At 47.8% G+C, this 19,141-nt stretch overlaps 1 protein-coding gene across 7 annotated transcripts in view; it reads right to left on the reverse strand.

The window, feature by feature from the left end:
* The window catches only part of LOC106587320 (involucrin), a 129,419-nt gene that overhangs the window by 19,695 nt on the left and 90,583 nt on the right, over window positions 1–19,141 (reverse strand). For 6 of the 7 annotated variants that reach the window (XM_045709048.1, XM_045709045.1, XM_045709046.1 and 3 more), the window contains 5 exons: window positions 14,084–14,164; window positions 13,135–13,218; window positions 10,604–10,750; window positions 7,581–7,664; window positions 6,557–6,725 (listed from right to left, as the gene is read on the reverse strand). In XM_045709048.1, the coding sequence (XP_045565004.1) occupies window positions 6,557–6,725; window positions 7,581–7,664; window positions 10,604–10,750; window positions 13,135–13,218; window positions 14,084–14,164 (565 nt within the window). Of the gene's footprint in view, window positions 1–5,120; window positions 5,196–6,556; window positions 6,726–7,580; window positions 7,665–10,603; window positions 10,751–13,134; window positions 13,219–14,083; window positions 14,165–19,141 lie in introns of all 7 variants that reach the window. The other variant, XM_045709047.1, reaches the window with a different exon arrangement.

The raw sequence follows: 19,141 nt of genomic DNA on the forward strand, positions 1-19,141 counted from the left end.
AGAAGGGAGAGGGGGCGGGGGGAGATGAGCCCCTGCACCACGCCGGAGAAATGGAGCCCCCCTACTCCTCTCTCAGCTGCCTCAGTCTCCCCTGCAACGCTCCACCACAATTACTGAGAAGAGCGGATAAACACATATACGTGGACATACTATCTTTAATAATATATCTCTATATACTCTGTCTGTATATGAGTAAAATGTACGTGAATGTTTGGAGGACACAAGGACATTCCTAGTGAATGGCTCCTTGAGAAAATAGGAATCGCTGAAAGCTATTGTTCAACCTGAACTTGTGGAACACACATACTCTACCACAGACAAAGCAAATTACACAGCACAACAACACATGACTGACAGTGAACTGACAACCGCCTTCCTCCATTGATTGCCAGCAGAGCACAACCTCCCTGCAGTTCCTGCCGTGGCCATTAGGTGTCTCTCTTCCACTGTGCATGGCCGAGGCTCTGCCTCTCTCCCAGCAGAGCCCCTCCCCTCCTCAAATCCCATCTCCATGTAATATATACACCCTCGTTTGAAAATGGCAGCTTTTTGAAAATTCACCTTGATTATCAGACATTAAAAGTGACTTCTCCAGCGCTGAGTGTCTGGCTGGGGGGATGGCTGCAGACGGCAGAACAATGCGGCTGGCTTGGTATTAACGCCTAGCTGGGGTGTGCAGGGAGGGAACGAGAGGCAGCCCTTTGTTCTCTCCCACATCCAATTATTTTTAACATGTGCCTCTTTTTACAACAAGAGAGAATTTAATTTTAATGCACTGGAAAAAATACATCAGTATTCTTAAGCAGAGAAGGCGACTAGCACTGGTATACATGTACAGAGCCCTGCACAGGAAATGGACAAATGACAGAGATGACTAAAATCCTCTCAGCCCAAACATAGCCGACACCAACACAAAAACCTAACAGAATGTAAACCCACACACCACCATACTACACACAGACCTACTCGACGTAGCACTGCCCCACCCTTCATTAGAAACCACACTGAGACAGACAACATTCACTACATAACTACATGGTAAATGGTTCATCAACATTCCATGGCTGCGCAATAAAATGTATATACACAATGGTAGGAAAACATACAATAAAAACAGCAAGGATTCCGGATCAAATGGCTTGAAAAATACAAGCCCAAGCTCCATTGGTAGGTAGGTGACCAAATATTTTTCTAATTGGATGAGCACTTTATCTTGCTGTCAGAGCGGCAGTAAAAAGCAGCGCTGTTGCCAGAAGCAGAGGAGCTCCAACATGGTTGGCCTTTTATTAGTTCTGCCTGGGCTGGAGTCTGATATATGCTTCTACCCTTTCATCATACCCCAGCACCACACCCCAATACATGGTTATTACAGTATATACCCCACACACCCCAATAAACTGGTGTTATACCCCACCACACTGATGGTACATAAACCCCAAAGACACTCAACTACCCCAACACACCCATTATGCATTTTATACACCCTGCACAGAACCAACATACACCAGCATTAAACCTGGTGCTCTTATACTGTATCAAGCTACATACCCACCCCAGCAATCATAGAGTACCTTAAACACACACCAGGAATTCACATTTATCCAACACACTGGCAACACATACCAACAAGACCCATCAATCCCATGCATCCACGCAGAACACTGTAGTAGAAATACATTCCAGTAAGCATAATCAGCAACAGCAACCAGCCATACAGTATGTGCACTACCAAGACACTGTCAACAACTGCCATACAATATCTCTAACATAAAGAGCCCACAACATGCTGGTAAATGACTGTGGAATAGCCGCATCCTGTAGTCAAACACAGTAGCTAAACACTAGCCTGTACAATAGCTCATCACTACAGACCTGCCTCACAAACATGTAGTACAAAGAGCAGAATGAGGGGAGATTGCAGAGGGCTCTGCAGTGCATTCACAGCTCTGCAGTGGACATCTTGGTAACTCTATGGTCATATTCCCACTGCAGTATGAAATTATTGTTTTCTCTCCTTATCTGTAGCAGCACTGCTGCACCTATAGGGACGGGAGATTTCACATCTAGAAAAACCCTGGCTCATTTCTATAAAATAGGAAAGTATAAAATACGCACACCACATTACACCTGCACCCACATGGGCTCGTACACTCGTACACACGCACACGCACTAAATGAAATTCCAGTCCTAGGGCAGACAACTAACTGCTTGTGTGTGAGTCGCTCTGCGGCACAGCAAAACCAATTCTCTGGAGATGGCAAAATGAAAGGGCAGAATTCAGGATGTTTATGGTTCTCACTCTGTTCTCCTCTCAATCAAATGTTTTATTAGCAATCATTCGCTGTCCGCCTGGCCCTAACAGTCATCTAACCTGGGAGGGGCCCACGTGATGCCAGCAGGCAGGTTCAGCAACCAGCCCAGTTAAGAAGAAGACCATTTGGGTTCGCACAACTCCCAATTATTTACACCTGGAGCTGCTGGAGCAGGATGGAGCTGGTGGGGCAGGATGGAGCTGCTGGGGCAGGATGGAGCTGGTGGGGCAGGATGGAGCTGCTGGAGCAGGATGGAGCTGCTGGGGCAGGATGGAGCTGGTGGGGCAGGATGGAGCTGGTGGGGCAGGATGGAGCTGGTGGAGCAGGATAGGGCTGCTGGAGCAGGATGGGGCTGGTGGGGCAGGATGGAGCTGCTGGGGCAGGATGGAGCTGGTGGGGCAGGATGGAGCTGGTGGAGCAGGATGGAGCTGGTGGGGCAGGATGGAGCTGGTGGAGCAGGATAGGGCTGCTGGAGCAGGATGGGGCTGGTGGGGCAGGATGGGGCTGCTGGAGCAGGATGGAGCTGGTGGGGCAGGATGGAGCTGGTGGAGCAGGATAGGGCTGCTGGAGCAGGATGGGGCTGGTGGAGCAGGATGGGGCTGCTGGAGCCGGATGGGGCTGCTGGAGCAGGATGGGGCTGGTGGGGCAGGATGGGGCTGCTGGAGCAGGATGGGGCTGGTGGGGCAGGATGGGGCTGCTGGAGCAGGATGGGGCTGCTGGAGCAGGATGGGGCTGGTGGGGCAGGATGGGGCTGCTGGAGCAGGATGGGGCTGCTGGAGCAGGATGGGGCTGCTGGAGCAGGATGGGGCTGGTGCGTCTGGGGGAGGAGTGTTAATTAACCCCCAGGAGAGCCAGGCTGAGGAAGGGGCTCCCTCACTCAGACCCCACGCTCCTGTCATCTCCACAGGACTGGACAGCACCAACAGAGAGTGTGTGTGTGTTGTGTGTAGGTGCGTGCACACTGCATGTGTGTGAGACGGAGACAAACAGACAGATAGGTCCTAAATGGCAGCTGATCCTTCATGTTTCACAGTCTGTGAAATACATGACAAGCCGCATGGAGTCTGAAACAAGCTGAGCTGGGGATGTGTGTGTGTGATAGACAACACATAGTGTGAGAGAGAGATCAAACAAAGACATGTTTCACAAGGTATTAATGTTATATAAGAAAAGACATGTTTCATAAGACAAAAATCCTCAATAAATGACTGTTTTGTTCAGAAACAGTGAGAATGGAAAAAGGCAACACAAAAGGTAACCGCAGGGTGTGGTAGGGATGGTAGTAAACGCAAGGTGTGGTAGGGATGGTAGTAAACGCAAGGTGTGGTAGGGATGGTAGTAAACGCAAGGTGTGGTAGGGATGGTAGTAAACGCAAGGTGTGGTAGGGATGGTAACAGAAGGGTGTGGTAGGGATGGTAACCACAAGGTGTGGTAGGGATGGTAACCGCAGGGTGTGGTAGGGATGGTAACCACAAGGTGTGGTAGGGATGGTAGTAAACGCAAGGTGTGGTAGGGATGGTAACAGAAGGGTGTGGTAGGGATGGTAGTAAACGCAAGGTGTGGTAGGGATGGTAACAGAAGGGTGTGGTAGGGATGGTAGTAAACGCAAGGTGTGGTAGGGATGGTAACAGAAGGGTGTGGTAGGGATGGTAGTAAACGCAAGGTGTGGTAGGGATGGTAACAGAAGGGTGTGGTAGGGATGGTAACAGAAGGGTGTGGTAGGGATGGTAACCGCAAGGTGTGGTAGGGATGGTAACAGAAGGGTGTGGTAGGGATGGTAGTAAACGCAAGGTGTGGTAGGGATGGTAGTAAACGCAAGGTGTGGTAGGGATGGTAACAGAAGGGTGTGGTAGGGATGGTAACAGAAGGGTGTGGTAGGGATGGTAACAGAAGGGTGTGGTAGGGATGGTAACCGCAAGGTGTGGTAGGGATGGTAACCGCAAGGTGTGGTAGGGATGGTAACCGAAGGGTGTGGTAGGGATGGTAACAGAAGGGTGTGGTAGGGATGGTAACAGAAGGGTGTGGTAGGGATGGTAACAGAAGGGTGTGGTAGGGATGGTAACCGCAAGGTGTGGTAGGGATGGTAACCGCAAGGTGTGGTAGGGATGGTAACCACAAGGTGTGGTAGGGATGGTAACCACAAGGGTGTGGTAGGGATGGTAACCGCAAGGTGTGGTAGGGATGGTAACCGCAAGGTGTGGTAGGGATGGTAACCACAAGGTGTGGTAGGGATGGTAACCACAAGGGTGTGGTAGGGATGGTAACCGCAAGGTGTGGTAGGGATGGTAACCGCAAGGTGTGGTAGGGATGGTAATCACAAGGTGTGGTAGGGATGGTAACCACAAGGTGTGGTAGGGATGGTAACCACAAGGTGTGGTAGGGATGGTAACAGAAGGGTGTGGTAGGGATGGTAACCGCAAGGTGTGGTAGGGATGGTAACAGAAGGGTGTGGTAGGGATGGTAACCGCAAGGTGTGGTAGGGATGGTAATCACAAGGTGTGGTAGGGATGGTAACCACAAGGTGTGGTAGGGATGGTAACCACAAGGTGTGGTAGGGATGGTAACAGAAGGGTGTGGTAGGGATGGTAACCGCAAGGTGTGGTAGGGATGGTAACCGCAAGGTGTGGTAGGGATGGTAACAGAAGGGTGTGGTAGGGATGGTAATCACAAGGTGTGGTAGGGATGGTAACCGCAAGGTGTGGTAGGGATGGTAACCGCAAGGTGTGGTAGGGATGGGGTATGGGTAGGGTGTGAGGAATCAAGGGGGAAAGGATTAGGATTGGGTCTGTCACATGGGCCTGCATACCTGCTGACTAACACAGCCATGCTGGCTCTTCAGACTGGACACCGTGTCCTGGAACTTTTGGGTCTGCTCCTCAGCCTGGAGAGAGAGGGGAGAGAGGGAGGAAATGAGAGGGGGTCAAAAAGATGCAGTTTGAGCTCATAAAGGAGCTAGAGGTGAGATAGACATTGGTAGATAGAGAGGGCATTGAGTAAAGTGATTAATCCTAACATGGAAAAGTCCATTCTGAAACCCACTGCATACTCTGGGAGACTGCTGGTGTGAACCTGGACATGGTTCTCTGGCTGTACACAGAGTCCATCATAGCAAATGAGGATGAACAAAAGCAGTGGATGGAGTTTTTTCAATAATTTTCTGTCTGAGACTGGGTTGTGGGCATGTACACTTCCACATACATGTGCTGGACCCCTCTGTCTCCCTGTGGATCGTCTCTCTCTCTTTCTCTCCCTCCCTGCTCTTTACTTCTCTCATGTCTGGGAGCAGTAATCTGTTCCTGAGCCAGCACTGCTGGGATTAAGCAGCGACTGAAGATAGGATATATGCGTCATTAAAGCAGAGAGCACAGAGCCGGAGACAAGAGAGACAAAATCAACAAAGGTGACATGGAGAGAGAGCAGACAAATAACACACACAGGCAGGCAGGCAGGCAGGCAGGCAGGCAGGCAGGCAGGCAGGCAGGCAGGCAGGCAGGCAGGCAGGCAGGCAGACAGACAGACAGACAGACAGACAGACAGACAGACAGACAGACAGACAGACAGACAGACAGACAGACAGACAGACAGACAGACAGACAGACAGACAGACAGACAGACAGACAGAGCCTCCTGTGAATAGTAATAAAGCAGCAGTGAGGCAGCTTCATTTCCATATGAGGAGCACGGCTGGCATGGCATCAGGTGGATTAATACTGCTGTCCTGGAGAGCTGTAATGGATGCCTGGGCAGAGGAGCAGGGGCTCACAGTGGACTCAAACCCCACTACTAAAGGTTACAGGGAAATGCAGAGAAATTACAGTGGGAGAGCCTGCAGAGTGCAGAGGCCTGGGAAAATGACTAATTGTGTTCAGATAAAGGCTCTGGCCGTATGCTGAGCACTAGAGGAAATGTGCCGGACATCCACCATCTCACATGGAGAGGCTGGATCAGCGGGAGGCTTTTGAACAAGGTTCTGAGCCACGGCAAACACAATTCCAGCTTCTTCAACATGAGCGTAGCTGCCTTTACAATGGCATGTACTCTAGGAGTAATCCACTATACCCAATAAGCACTGACATCAAGTATCTCACTGTGGGTGAGATGGTAAGACTAGAACTGAAGTAGACTCATTGAGCATAACAGTCAGGTCAACATGACATTATCTTACAGTGGTAGTGCCTGTGTGTCTGTATGTTTCTATCTGTACAGCTGGGTTGATGGTGGTTTATAGCATGGTGCTCTCACCCTCCTCCTGGCTTCCTGTAGCCTGTCCTGGCACTCCGTGAGCTGGGCATGGGTCTCTGTCAGCTCCCCCTCCAGGTCCACATACCTCCGCTAGGCCTGGGCACTCTCTGTGCCCTCTGATCCTGACAGAGCTCTGCAGAGAATACACCACCGCTGCCAGCCTTTCCACCTGCAGGGTCCGCACACGCACGCACGCACGCACGCACGCACGCACGCACGCACACACGCACACACACACACACACACACACACACACACACACACACACACACACACACACACACACACACTACTGTAAGGTTAGCGCAACATTAGATCACAGCTCCATCTTCTCCCAGTGGGACAGTAGGCTGGCCCGTCTCATTGTGACCCCACACTTATACTGGAGGGAAATCCATGGCAATCAGGTAAGAGTGGCTCTCATTTCCCTCTCATTATACATCCTCATTCCCAGCACTAACATAACCCATATCCACCCAGCCCCTGAGCCATGTCTATGTTTAACTCATCCATATTCCCCTAGTCCCAGGGGAGAGCACAGTTTCCTGAGTGGGAATCGCTGTCTGTCTGTCTGTCTGCCCAGGTTAATGGAGAAGGAGTGGGTCTCTGAGAGGAAGAGACCATGGAAAGACACAAACTTGCATACAAGCATGCACACAACCGCATGTACACACACACACATTTGCACACTCACATTATGTAGGCATGGATACGAGCAGACTCTCAATGGTAATAAACAACATCTTACAGAGACATTATAACAGGCAGAGACTCCAGAGTATACAGTACTGTGAATGTGAGCATCAAGGTCTCCATTGTCAACAGAGATAGACATAGTTTATGGAGGTCTCCAAGACTGTGGAGAGATTTTTGTTACGGCGGACAATATGAATCCGGGAGTGAATCAGTGTGTATTGTTGCTGATGATGGACTTTGGGATATGAAAGTGTTTCCGCTGGAGTGTGTGTATTGTGTTAGCGGTGGACTCCAGTCACTGTGAACCACGACAGGCACCCAGTCTGACCTCGGCTCTCAGCTCCAGCTTATATCCCATGAGCGCCACATTTTCTCCCTCCACCTGCACAAGACGCCCTTTGACCTCAGCCAGCTAGGGGGACAAAAGAGACATGATGTCAGAGAGGGAGGAATACTACAGTACTGCAGCCTAAACAATTTCTACTTGTCTCTGAACAAACACTGGAATACGGTAAATACATATCCACACTATTCAATTTCTATTCAATACAGCATTTCATTATTTCTTACAGTAACACAGCTGTTACCAAAGCATCTGTAGAAACTTCAAGAGTGAAATCATACGTGGAGAAAGTAAATTGTTAGTGTCATTATATAGCCTAATTAGCCTACTCCTGTCTATACAGAAATAAATAGGCTACTACACCAGAAAGCGCAATTTGGCCACAGGGGATCATTCCATTCTTTAAATCGCATTTCATACAGTCGGAAGTGCCCGCAATTTGGGCAACGCGCGTTCAATTCCAAATAGATGACTGTTGAGTTGAGACTGTCATTGAAAAGTGGAGAGGCCCTGGAAGGCATATTGCAATAGTTCAAAATACAATTGCGGGAAAACATAGTTTGGAAAGCAAATGGCTATTGCCGTAAGGAGAAGAAAACGAAAACACTCTAATCTGTCTTTTAGTTATGCAAATTGTCTGTCAAACCCTGATCTGTTTCACCTGTTCTTGTCTCCACCCCCTCCAGGTGTCACCCATCTTCCCCATTATCCCCTGGGTATTTCTACCTGTGTTCTCTGTCTGTCTGTGCAGTCCGTGTGGTTTTGTCAAGTCAACAAGCGCGTTACTCCGTGGTCCTGCTTTTTCCTTTTCTCTGTTTTTGCCAGTCCTCCCGGTTTTGACCCTTGCCTGCCTTGACTCTGAACCCCCCTGCCTGACCATACTGCCTGCCCTGACCTCGAGCCTGCCTGCCTGCCACTCTGTACCTCCTGGACTCTGACCTTGTTATGATCTTTTGCCTGTCCACGACCATTCTCTTGCCTGCCACTTGGATACTGATAAATATCAGCGACTCGAACCATCTGCCTCCAGTGTCTGCATCTGGGTCTCGCCCTGTGCCCTTATATTGTCATTGAGCGAACAGTAGCCTATCTCATTGGCACCAGCGGAGAGCATCGACCATATCCCCGTGGTGAGTCTGCATATTCACTCTTTATCATTGCTGGCTCAGTGCCACTTGAAAGTTTGTTATTCCCTCCCCAAGTTTAGATGGACGTCTCTCCTTCTCATAGGCCTATTATATGGATCAGACAACGTCATTTTTATTGATCTGTTTGCATTTTTATGGTCAAAATGTGTTTCCCCAAACTTAAAAACTCGAGCGCCGTCTATGAGTGAACTTATTTCAGGTTAGGCAGAAGCTTGTATGACTAATATGGACAGGGACCAGAGTCACCGCATTCAAATCTACTCAATCTAGGGAGAAAGGACAGTGACATGTCATTATGGAGAGTAGAAAATGGCCTTTAAATTAAAGGTGGGTGACACAGCGGTGATAATGACGATGGAGGGGCTGGAATGAAACACACAGGGAGTTAGGACAGGATAGGACAAGACAGTTGATTAGTTCATCATTAATGGACACTGATAGCACATGGAGGAAATAGGCTGGTAGTGACTTTAGCATTATGCCCAATTGGTGTCCAGAGCACTTGGATCTTAATACATCAATACACAGCATCCATTAATTGGACATAGCCATGACTGTACAGTTACAGGAGGCTACAGAATATAGTTATGCTATGAAGGAAAAGAAACTGACTCGTTCCTTTCATTCTATAAAGACAGAAGGGGGAGATAAAGGCAGAGTGCTCAGGGAATGGTGCAGTCATTGATAGAGTGACAAGTGTGAATGAGATCTCCCATCAGGCATGTAGAGCAGATAGCTGCTGTGGATCCCTCCAGCTCAAGGCAGAGAGTCTGCCTAGAGACCTAGCGACAGGTGACACAGGCGCTGACAGCCAGCATTAGCTCTGAATCTGATTGGTTTGCAGTTTTCTCCAGGAGAAGCAGAGCGGCTTGGCTCGGTTGTATTTTGGATGACGCACGGCTCTCGACCTTCGCCTCTCCCGAGTACGTACGGAAGTTGCAGCGATGGGACAAGACTGTAACTACCAATTCGATATCACAAAAATGGGTAAAAAAAGTATCTAACTACTGTATATTTATGGATGTAAATTTTTCTACATGTCTGTCTGGTCTGCCTTATTGTGTGCATGTCTGACTGTCTGTCTGTTGTTGACAGACAGGCTCCTCATCCCCCCAGTTCTCTGTAGTAAACAACATAGTCATCCTGCTCTGACTCATGTTTCCTGGCCTCTGCCAGTTAGACAGGAGAGAGGTGGTCTGGGCCAGAGGCAGACACAGACACAGACAGGGCCAGCTGCTCAGCACATGTTCCCAAGCCACAACCCAGCATCAGATAGCACAACTGTACTAATGGAACCAATATAGGGCTGCCCCGCTATGGCACTTTGGTCCATAGGACAGGATGTTGTGCCTCCATCAACATGGAGGATTATCGCCCATTATGCTGCTATTGGATCATTATGCAGATTTAACCGAGGCCTATGTACCCTGACTATATGGTTTTGCAAGAAAGTGAGACATCTTCAAGTTTCTAAAGGATGAGTTATTTTATGGTGAACAGATACGCTCCTCTATAAGATGACGCACTTTCACAGTTTAGCTAATTACAATCCATCAATATGAATACCAGGCTACTTTACATTCGGCAACATATGCTTATGATGCTTTCTATACAAAACACATTTAAATGAATAAGACACAAAAAAAGTGGACACGACCTGTATGATGAGTTAGTCTACATTGTTCAAACACATTTGGATTAGATTCCTGGGGGTAAATTGGTTGGTTCTTGACCGTGCACTAGTGAACAGACACCCAACACACACATTCAAAGAACTGTAGACACAAAGCATCAAGGCTGAACAAGAGCTAACAAGGAGAGGAGGCCTGAGAAGCCTAAGACTGGCGGTGAGTTCTCTACCTGAGTGTGGAGCTCCTCTGCCTGCTGTGTCTGGGTCTGCAGGTCCCTCTGCTGCTGCTCTCTTCGGCTGTGTCCCCTCTGGAGCTCCAGTTGGCTCTCCTGTAGCTCCCTCTGCAGCTGAGAGATCCTCTGCCCATGGACATCCAGCTATCGAACCACAAAAGAAGGCAGGGCGGCAGAGGAGAAAATCAATCCAGTACAAAGAGCCTCTCCTCTCCTTTCCTCTTGGCTCTGCCTGCCTGTCTATCTGAGACAGGGCTACATCATGGATCCCAGATCAGAACCAGCAGCTGCCCAGGTCCAGACACCCTGAGTCCCAGAACTGCTCTCCCAACACCAGCCCTGAGATCCGCCTCAAACCGCCTGACTCTGATGAGTAAGAAAGCATCTGGATGAATTAAATAAGAGCAAAAAATCTGACGAATACAACCTGCCGTATTGAAATGGTTGCCATTTATACATTGTTTGAACCCAAAATAAGTACTGACGGTGAGAGATTGTCCAGCTCTTATTCTGAACAATAACAACGGGTCAATGATGGGTCAATAAAGTGTGGAATAATCACCATGGAACTAATCTGAATGTCTGATCTTAACTAATCAAATCCCTTTTCAATTTCAACGGTATAATCCCGTAGAACGGGAGGTTTGCGTCAGTGAGTGTCAACACACACGATAACAGACTACATGTATGTTTACATATAAATACCACAATGTTACTCATACGCAGTTAATGCATTGAAAACCAATTGCTGAAGTGTCATTAAACGAAGAAAAAGGAGATAATCATTATAATACGAGCAACAGTAGAATTCATCATAGAATGTAAAACAACTTATAACAGCAGAACAACTAAAAACAACATTTTAAATCATTGTAATAATCACAGGACAGGATTCCTGAGAAACCATACAGTCTTAGCACCTTTTTTTCTATCTACAACCTAAAATGGTTTTTCAGCTGTCCCCATAGGAGAACCCTTTGAAGAACCCTTTTTGGTTCCAGGTAGAACCCTTTTCGGATCCATGAAGAACCTTTTCCACAGAGGGTTCTACATGAAACCAAAAAGGGTTTTCCTATGGGGACAGCAGAATTACCCTTTTTGAACCTTTTTTTGTGTCTAGTGTTTTTACCATCAACATGTAACCAAACAAACTACTGGACCAGTGAGGATCCCACTGATCCCAGTCTGACACCAGCAGAAGGCTGGCCAGTGGGCTGGCCCAGCACGCCAACACAGCACTAACTCTAATAAACTACCTCTAATTAACACAACACAGTCACCTGCTAAATCATATGAGAGAGAAAGGGAGAAGGGAGGGAGGGAGGAGGGAAAGTAGGGAGAGTGGGATAGAACGAGAGAGAGGAGGGAAAGGAAAGACCCATGCAGGTACTGGTCCAGTTGGTCAGAGACAGAGACATAGTCTTGTTTCTGTGTGTGTGATGGTGGTAGCTCATCACAACAGCAGCAGCGAGAGGAGGAGGAGGAAAGGAAAACAGACAAGATGGAGTCCCAGACGAGTCCCAGGACGACCCATTAATCAAACATCTGCATACAGGCTGAGAGATAATCCACAAATCCACCCAGAACAGGACCCGCGCGGGCGTTTCTCCCCTTCTTTCTCTGTTGAAAAGCATCATGGCTGCCTCCACCTATCTCCCTCTTGGAAAGCCTGACGAGGTGACTGCTGCTTATTCCTCAATTAGAAAGTAGCATTGATATAGGAATCGTTTCCACAGAATCCCACCAAAAAGCTGGCTCATCCCTTTAGCTCTCTCTTTCTGTGTGCGATCCACGCCGATAACCCTGCTCTTGCTTTCTTTCTCTCACAATCGCTCCCTCTCTCTATTCTCCCCTCCTAAACTGATCAATACTTCATTTAAATCATGACATTAGCACACTACAACTGGAGAAAAACAGAGAGTAGGAAGGCAAATGCACTTCGTATGTTAAGCGGATAACCGATAACAGTATATTTTTTTTGGGGGGGGTGAAGTTTAAATATTTGTTTTAACAAGAAGTAAAAACAAAAGGTAGAAATGTATGCAAGTGCGCGGGGCTGTAGCACCGTTTTGATTTGAGCTCCCGAGCCTCACACTGATCAATAGCACATTTAAATCCCAGACAGAGGAGCACTATCATCACATCAGAGGGAAAGAGAAACACGCTTTCCTAATTATCATGTCAAATAACCAAAGCTGCGGATGCCCTAGTTAGACAGTGCTGATAGAGACATATTTCATATTTATTCAAGCAGAAATCTTTCATATTTTCCATTTGGACCTGAATGAGTAATAACGTTATATATATGCACTCTCACGCATTTATCTATTCACGTAATTCACAATGAGTACAATCAATAGTGCCCTCTCCACAGCCGGCTTCCTGGCCATATACGTCTGCGTAGGATCACATAATAAACTGCTCAGAATGCCAAAACGAGCCCATCTGATTTCCTGCCGCTGATTGGAATTGCTGGCGCTGCAAATGACTGGCTAATCTTGGTGCTGGTCATTAATCTGGATATTTACCTGAGCAGACTGGGAGTCGCGGGCCTGGTGGGAGAGCAGCACATCTCGCCGGAGCCTCTGGATGGTTGCGTCCCAACGTGATAACTGGGGTGCAGCCAGCCCAACGGGTCAGGTTTTCCCATCCCGAACGTGGGTGAACAGAGGCGAGGAGAGGAGAGAGGGGCAGAGTGTGAACCCAACACTAGGCGTGAGGTGGGATAGAGAGAGGCAAAGCCAGACGATCACTAGAGAACATGCACTTACATATAGCCTGGCGCCAATGTCAACCAATGAGCAATTAGGCAGACAAGACTAACACTATTGATCGCGGGTTCTAGCTCTTTTTATCCAGGGCTAACTAGGCTGCCTGAGGTTGTGTGACGGCTGCTGTGGCTGCAGACTGGGAGGGGAGGGTGGGATGGAGGAAGGTGGAGGGCGACGGACAGGGTAGGGCAGGTCCTTCTCTCCCCAGGCCTTGAGCTCCGAGTTGGGGACTGGTCATTACCATTTAGCCTGCTATTGATCTGCCTGCTAAATAAGCCTGGACCCCATGCAGTCACACAGCTACACACACACACAATCCCAGAGATACATACTCAAACACACACACACAATCCCAGAGATACATACTCAAACACACACACAATCCCAGAGATACATACTCAAACACACACACAATCCCAGAGATACATACTCAAACACACACACAATCCCAGAGATACATACTCAAACACACACACAATCCCAGAGATACAATGGCACGCACTACGATAACATAACTAGTAATTCATCAATAGTTAAGGGTCTGGTTTCCAATCAACAGGTTATTGGACAACATCAGTACAATGGAAAGACTAGATTACTTCATTGTGTACATTGCATTTTAGTCATGTTTGGTGGACACTGGGAAATAAAACATGGGTGATTATTGCTACATGACAGTAGCTATTGGCTTGATGGGTGTGACTACCTCAGTCTTCAGCAGTTCTCTGCCCCTCTGTTCTGTGAGATGTGGGACTGGACTGGATCCGGTCGAGTCAGTAGTACTCCCCTGGAAAATAATTAACAGAATATGGTGGTTGTGACTTCAGTGTGACATCTAATTCTCATTAGAAATTGGGTTGTTCGATCCCTGAATGCTGAAAGTCGTGGTATATCAGACCGTATACCACAGGTATGACAACAAATTATTTTTACTGCTCTAATTACGTTGGTAACCAGTTTATAATAGCAATAAGGCACCTCAGGGTTTTGTGGTATATGGTCAATATACCACGGCTAAGAGCTGTATCCAGGCACTCCACGTTGCGTTGTGCGTAAGAACAGCCCTTAGCCGTGGTATACTGGCCACATTCCACACCCCCTCGTGCCTTATTGCTTAATAATAACACCAGTCCTACCATATCAGGACAGACAGACAGACAGACAGACAGACAGACAGACAGACAGACAGACAGACAGACAGACAGACAGACAGACAGACAGACAGACAGACAGACAGACAGACAGACAGACAGACAGACAGACAGACAGACAGACAGACAGACAGACAGACAGTGTGGTTTGGACAGCCAGTTGATGGCTGAGAAAGACGACAGTTAAACAGAGACAGAGTATTGCCTGGTGCTGGAAAACCCATCCTCCAGTCAGACCATGAGCAACCAGGAAACATGTCTTTTATGAACAGTCCTTCATTGTGAAGACAAAGTTAAGTTGAGTTCATGAAAGCTGGCGGGGATGGTGATGGGGACACCTGATCTGCTCTCCATGCCGAAGACGTTTGCCACCACATTAGCGTCTACAGTGTGGAGCCCAGTTAGCTAATGCTGAGAGCCTTTAACCCTGTTCACAATGCACCCCCACCACCCACCCACCCCACCACCCACCCCACCACCCACCCCACCCGGTTCTCAGCCTCCACTTCTACATCCTCAATTATATCCTAACCTCCAACTACCAAGGACATTCTCCCAGCAAGCACACAATCATGGGCCGTCGCCTTCAGAGACTCTGTGCATTAGAGATGTGAGGAAAGCACATTAGGACCTCTGCTATTTTACAAGAACATGGATAATCTGCTGTCATTGGTCATTTATACACAACTGGCTGCTTTCACACAGATGAGATGGTACACACTGTTTAGTATGAGCAGCGTGATGTTAGAGATGCATAGACATGTGGAAATGAATGAATAACCAATCATACTGAAAAGGCGTATGTGTGTTGTTTCTCTTTTTCTTCCTGTGGCATAGTGCTTTTTTAACCAGTCCACCCTTTGGTGTGTGTTTGAAAATCAATCAAGATATTCCAAAGAGAGAGACAAAATAGTCTCTCAGAAGTGATTGCTCATTCCTCACAGCTTCAAACAGCACTGCATCAGAAGGACACCTTTAATATTCAGACTTTTCACGTCACTCTAGGCTAAATCCCTAGCAACCACCATAGCAACACACTCTGAGTTGAACGTGAAATGCATGGCAAGTTCCCTCCTGCCACCAGGCAGAGACGGGGGAAAGAGAAGAAAAAAGAGAGAGACGGATATGCCTCAAAGAACTGAATTAAAGCATAGACGAGAAACAGACACACAGGAACAAACCAAATACTCATATCAATAATCTCACATGTATGTCTGTGTGACATACGCTACACAGAACACAGTGGAGGCTGATAAATACAGTCTAGACAACAGTAGGGTAATACATGTAAAAACATGAAAACTGATCGTTTTTTTGCCAAAAGACAGAAATTCTCAGATATAAATTGTCATTTTGGCAAAGGATCGTCCTCCGTTCTCTCTCCTTCGTGACCCTGAAACCGATAAGTGGTCGAGGAGTGTGTAATTTCGTTAGTAGGCAAACGGAAATGTCCTCCCCTCCTCGATAGCCACCTTTTATCGAGGATACTCTGTATCCAACCACGGAAGAGTTTTGTATTGCACAACTAACTCAATTTGTTTTGATCACTTTACACATTTATCCACCCCTGTAAACGTCATTTGGCTATTGACGCATGAGTGGAGAAGGACCATCTCATTTCACACAAACGCATTTCAATCCACGTTCACCTTTCTCACCGACCTTTGACCTTTGACAAAAACAGGTGAGAGAGGATGGAGGAGAGAGGACATAGGAGATGAGTAAATCTAATTGACAAAAGGCCATAGGCTAGTTTAAATGTATTTTTCAGGTTCTCCTGCAAGGGACAACAACAGCATCTCTGTCTCATCTGGGCCGAGCTGGGAAGAGCTGGATCGCAAGTGTGTAACGCCCTGGCCATAGAGATGGGTTTTTGTTCTTTATTTTGGTTAGGCCAGGGTGTTACATTGGGTGGGCGTTCTATGTTCATTTTTCGATGTTTTTGTATTTCTTTGTTTTGTGCTGTGTGTGGCTCCCAATCAGGCACAGCTGTAGTTCGTTGTTGCTGATTGGGAGTCACACATAAGTAGCCTGTTTTCCTTTGGGTTTTTGTGGGTGATTGTTTTCTGTTTAGTGTGTAACCGGACAGAACTGTTGCTGGTCGTTTTGTTTATTTTGTAGTGTTCATGCGTTCCATTAAATATCTTGAAAGATGAACACATCCTCCGCTGCACCTTGGTCTCATTTTAACGACGGCCGTTACAAAGTGTGTAAAAAAATATATATATGTTTTATTGTCACATACACCGGATAGGTGCACTGAAATGTGTTGTTTTACGGGGGGGTTAAGGATTAAGTGGCTTGCTCAAGGGCACATAGACAGATCACCTAGTCGGCTTGGGGATTCAAACCAGTGACCTTTCGGTTACTGGCCCAACTCTCTTAAACGCTAGACTACCTGCCGCCCCAGGTGTGTGTGCCATCAGGATCATGCGTGGGGTGTGGGGGGGGGCAAAGCAGATGGGCCGCCCCTGTCCACCTCCCCCATCCATAGACACTTCCTGTACCACAGTAATGACCTCTAAGTGAGCCTCTTCCAACAAAAATTTCAAGTCCCCCCTGCATCTGGTTTCCTAGTCTCTGAGATTCTAGCTCTCAGAAGCTGATGAGTTCAGTCAAACTTCATTAAGTTTATAGCCGCAGCCCAGCGGTCCCTGGTGGCACTCTACACAGAACAAGCCCCTCGTCTGGCAGAGAGTGATGGGGCTGCTCTGCCTGAGAGAGGCCCTTTACTGCCTCAGCTCACAGGTGGAGGGGAGAGCTCTTTACCCCCCCGCCTCTGTCTATATCTATCTCAGTCCTCTCTGTCTCACCGCACTCCTCTCTGTCTCCCCACTGCCCTCTCCGTCTCCCCCTCTCTCTGTCTCTATACATCTCATTCCTCTGCGTCACTCTCTGACGACCCCTCTCCGCCTCTCCCTTTCTCTCCCTCTATCTGTCTCTCTCACTACCCTCACTCCTTCTCAATCTTTCTCTCGATCTCTCCCAGTCTCCCTCCTTCTTATTCTCCCTGCCTTTCTCTCTGGGGGTCACCTGGGTGAGGAGTCCACAGTACTGCTCATCATTCTCCACTTGGGCAGTAATACATGCAGGACAATAGTACATTTATAAATGTATTCATGTGTCCAGCAGCTGTCATGTCCACAGAGAGGAGAGTGGCTGATGCTCCTCCATACAGGATGGACAGATAAACTAAGCCCTGGACGGACCCCTCCGGATCCCCAACCAAACACTGACCAATATAAACCAACGGCAGACCCCAACAGAAAGAGGTAGCTATTATAGTCTTCACTTTCCCCAAGACTTCATATTACCCAAACATGTGCAACAGCTTCACAGTCCACCACCCCAACTATTCCATCCGACCTGGGTAGAGGCTCACTGGGGAGGGAGAGGGGAGGAAGAAGATGGGCCAGAAAGTAAGAGGTGTCCCTTTAAAGGGCCCGGAGGGGAAAGGTAAACCTGGGCCCATCCAGTGAGTATTTATTGCGAGTCGGGGCAGACACACACTCGCTTAGGTGCTCTGAGTAGCTATTAAACAAGTCTGGGGCTGACCTCTGGTTTTAAGCGGCCGTGTGTCTGACAGCCAAGGCTGCGAAGGCCGCCATAAATGGATTTCTTAAAGTTTCATTCAGGAAAATAAAAAAGGCTGTAGTGTGCAGGAGGGTAATTCAGAGGCAGGGCTGCGTGAGAGAACAGTGTTTCTATCCCACGCTGGGCTAGACTCGGCTGCCTGAGTGGTTCTCTCTCCACAATACAGAGGAATATACTGGAGGAGCAGGGACCCGAGTAGAAACACACTTTATCCAAATAGAATGCAAGAGCCGGGGAAGGGTTTCTGTAAAAAGTGTTTTTACTTCTTTTATTGTGAGCGGAGTGGAATAGAAAATGATCTGCCACGTGTGTGTATACCAGGCCATTAAAACACTACATCCCTCAAACACAAATGTCTGCAGCAGCTGCTCCGACCGAGAGGCTGCCTGCCTGTTCAATTCATTTTACCACAGACACAATGTGGCCATACTGCTGTAAAACTCACAGATAAAAAGCACTGTAAATTTAAATAAAAAATCTGAAAACACGCTTAGGCCAGTCCCTTTAGCCTTTGAAGTGACAGAGGCTTTATGTGAGGAGAGGGGCTGAGGCTGGCTCAAAGGCAGGCCCTGAATCAGCTAGATTGCATGCAATGTTAAATGCAATTAATGAACCCCACAAAGGAGGATTATGCTGACAGGATTATTCTGAACAACACTGCAGCACCCGCTGCCAATTACACACCAGCAGGACCTCAGAGCTCCTCTTCTGCTGGACTGCAGATTAGCATTATGCACACACACGCATATACACAACAACATAAACAGACACACACATCCAAATTACATACATTGGATTTGCTGAGCTGATTCCCTGCTGTTTCAGTTTCTTTATCCTTCCTGCCACAGGTTCACCAACTCTCTCATTTCAACTAAATATATCCCATCTCTACTTCCTCCATCCCATCTCTAGTTTCTCTATCCCATCTACTTCCTCCACCCCATCTCTACTTCCGCCACCCATCTCTAGTTTCTCTATCCCATCTCTACTTCCTCCACCCCATCTCTAGTTTCTCTATC

The sequence above is a fragment of the Salmo salar genome, chromosome ssa26 (genome assembly GCF_905237065.1).
Source record: "Salmo salar chromosome ssa26, Ssal_v3.1, whole genome shotgun sequence".
NCBI lineage: Eukaryota > Metazoa > Chordata > Actinopteri > Salmoniformes > Salmonidae > Salmo > Salmo salar.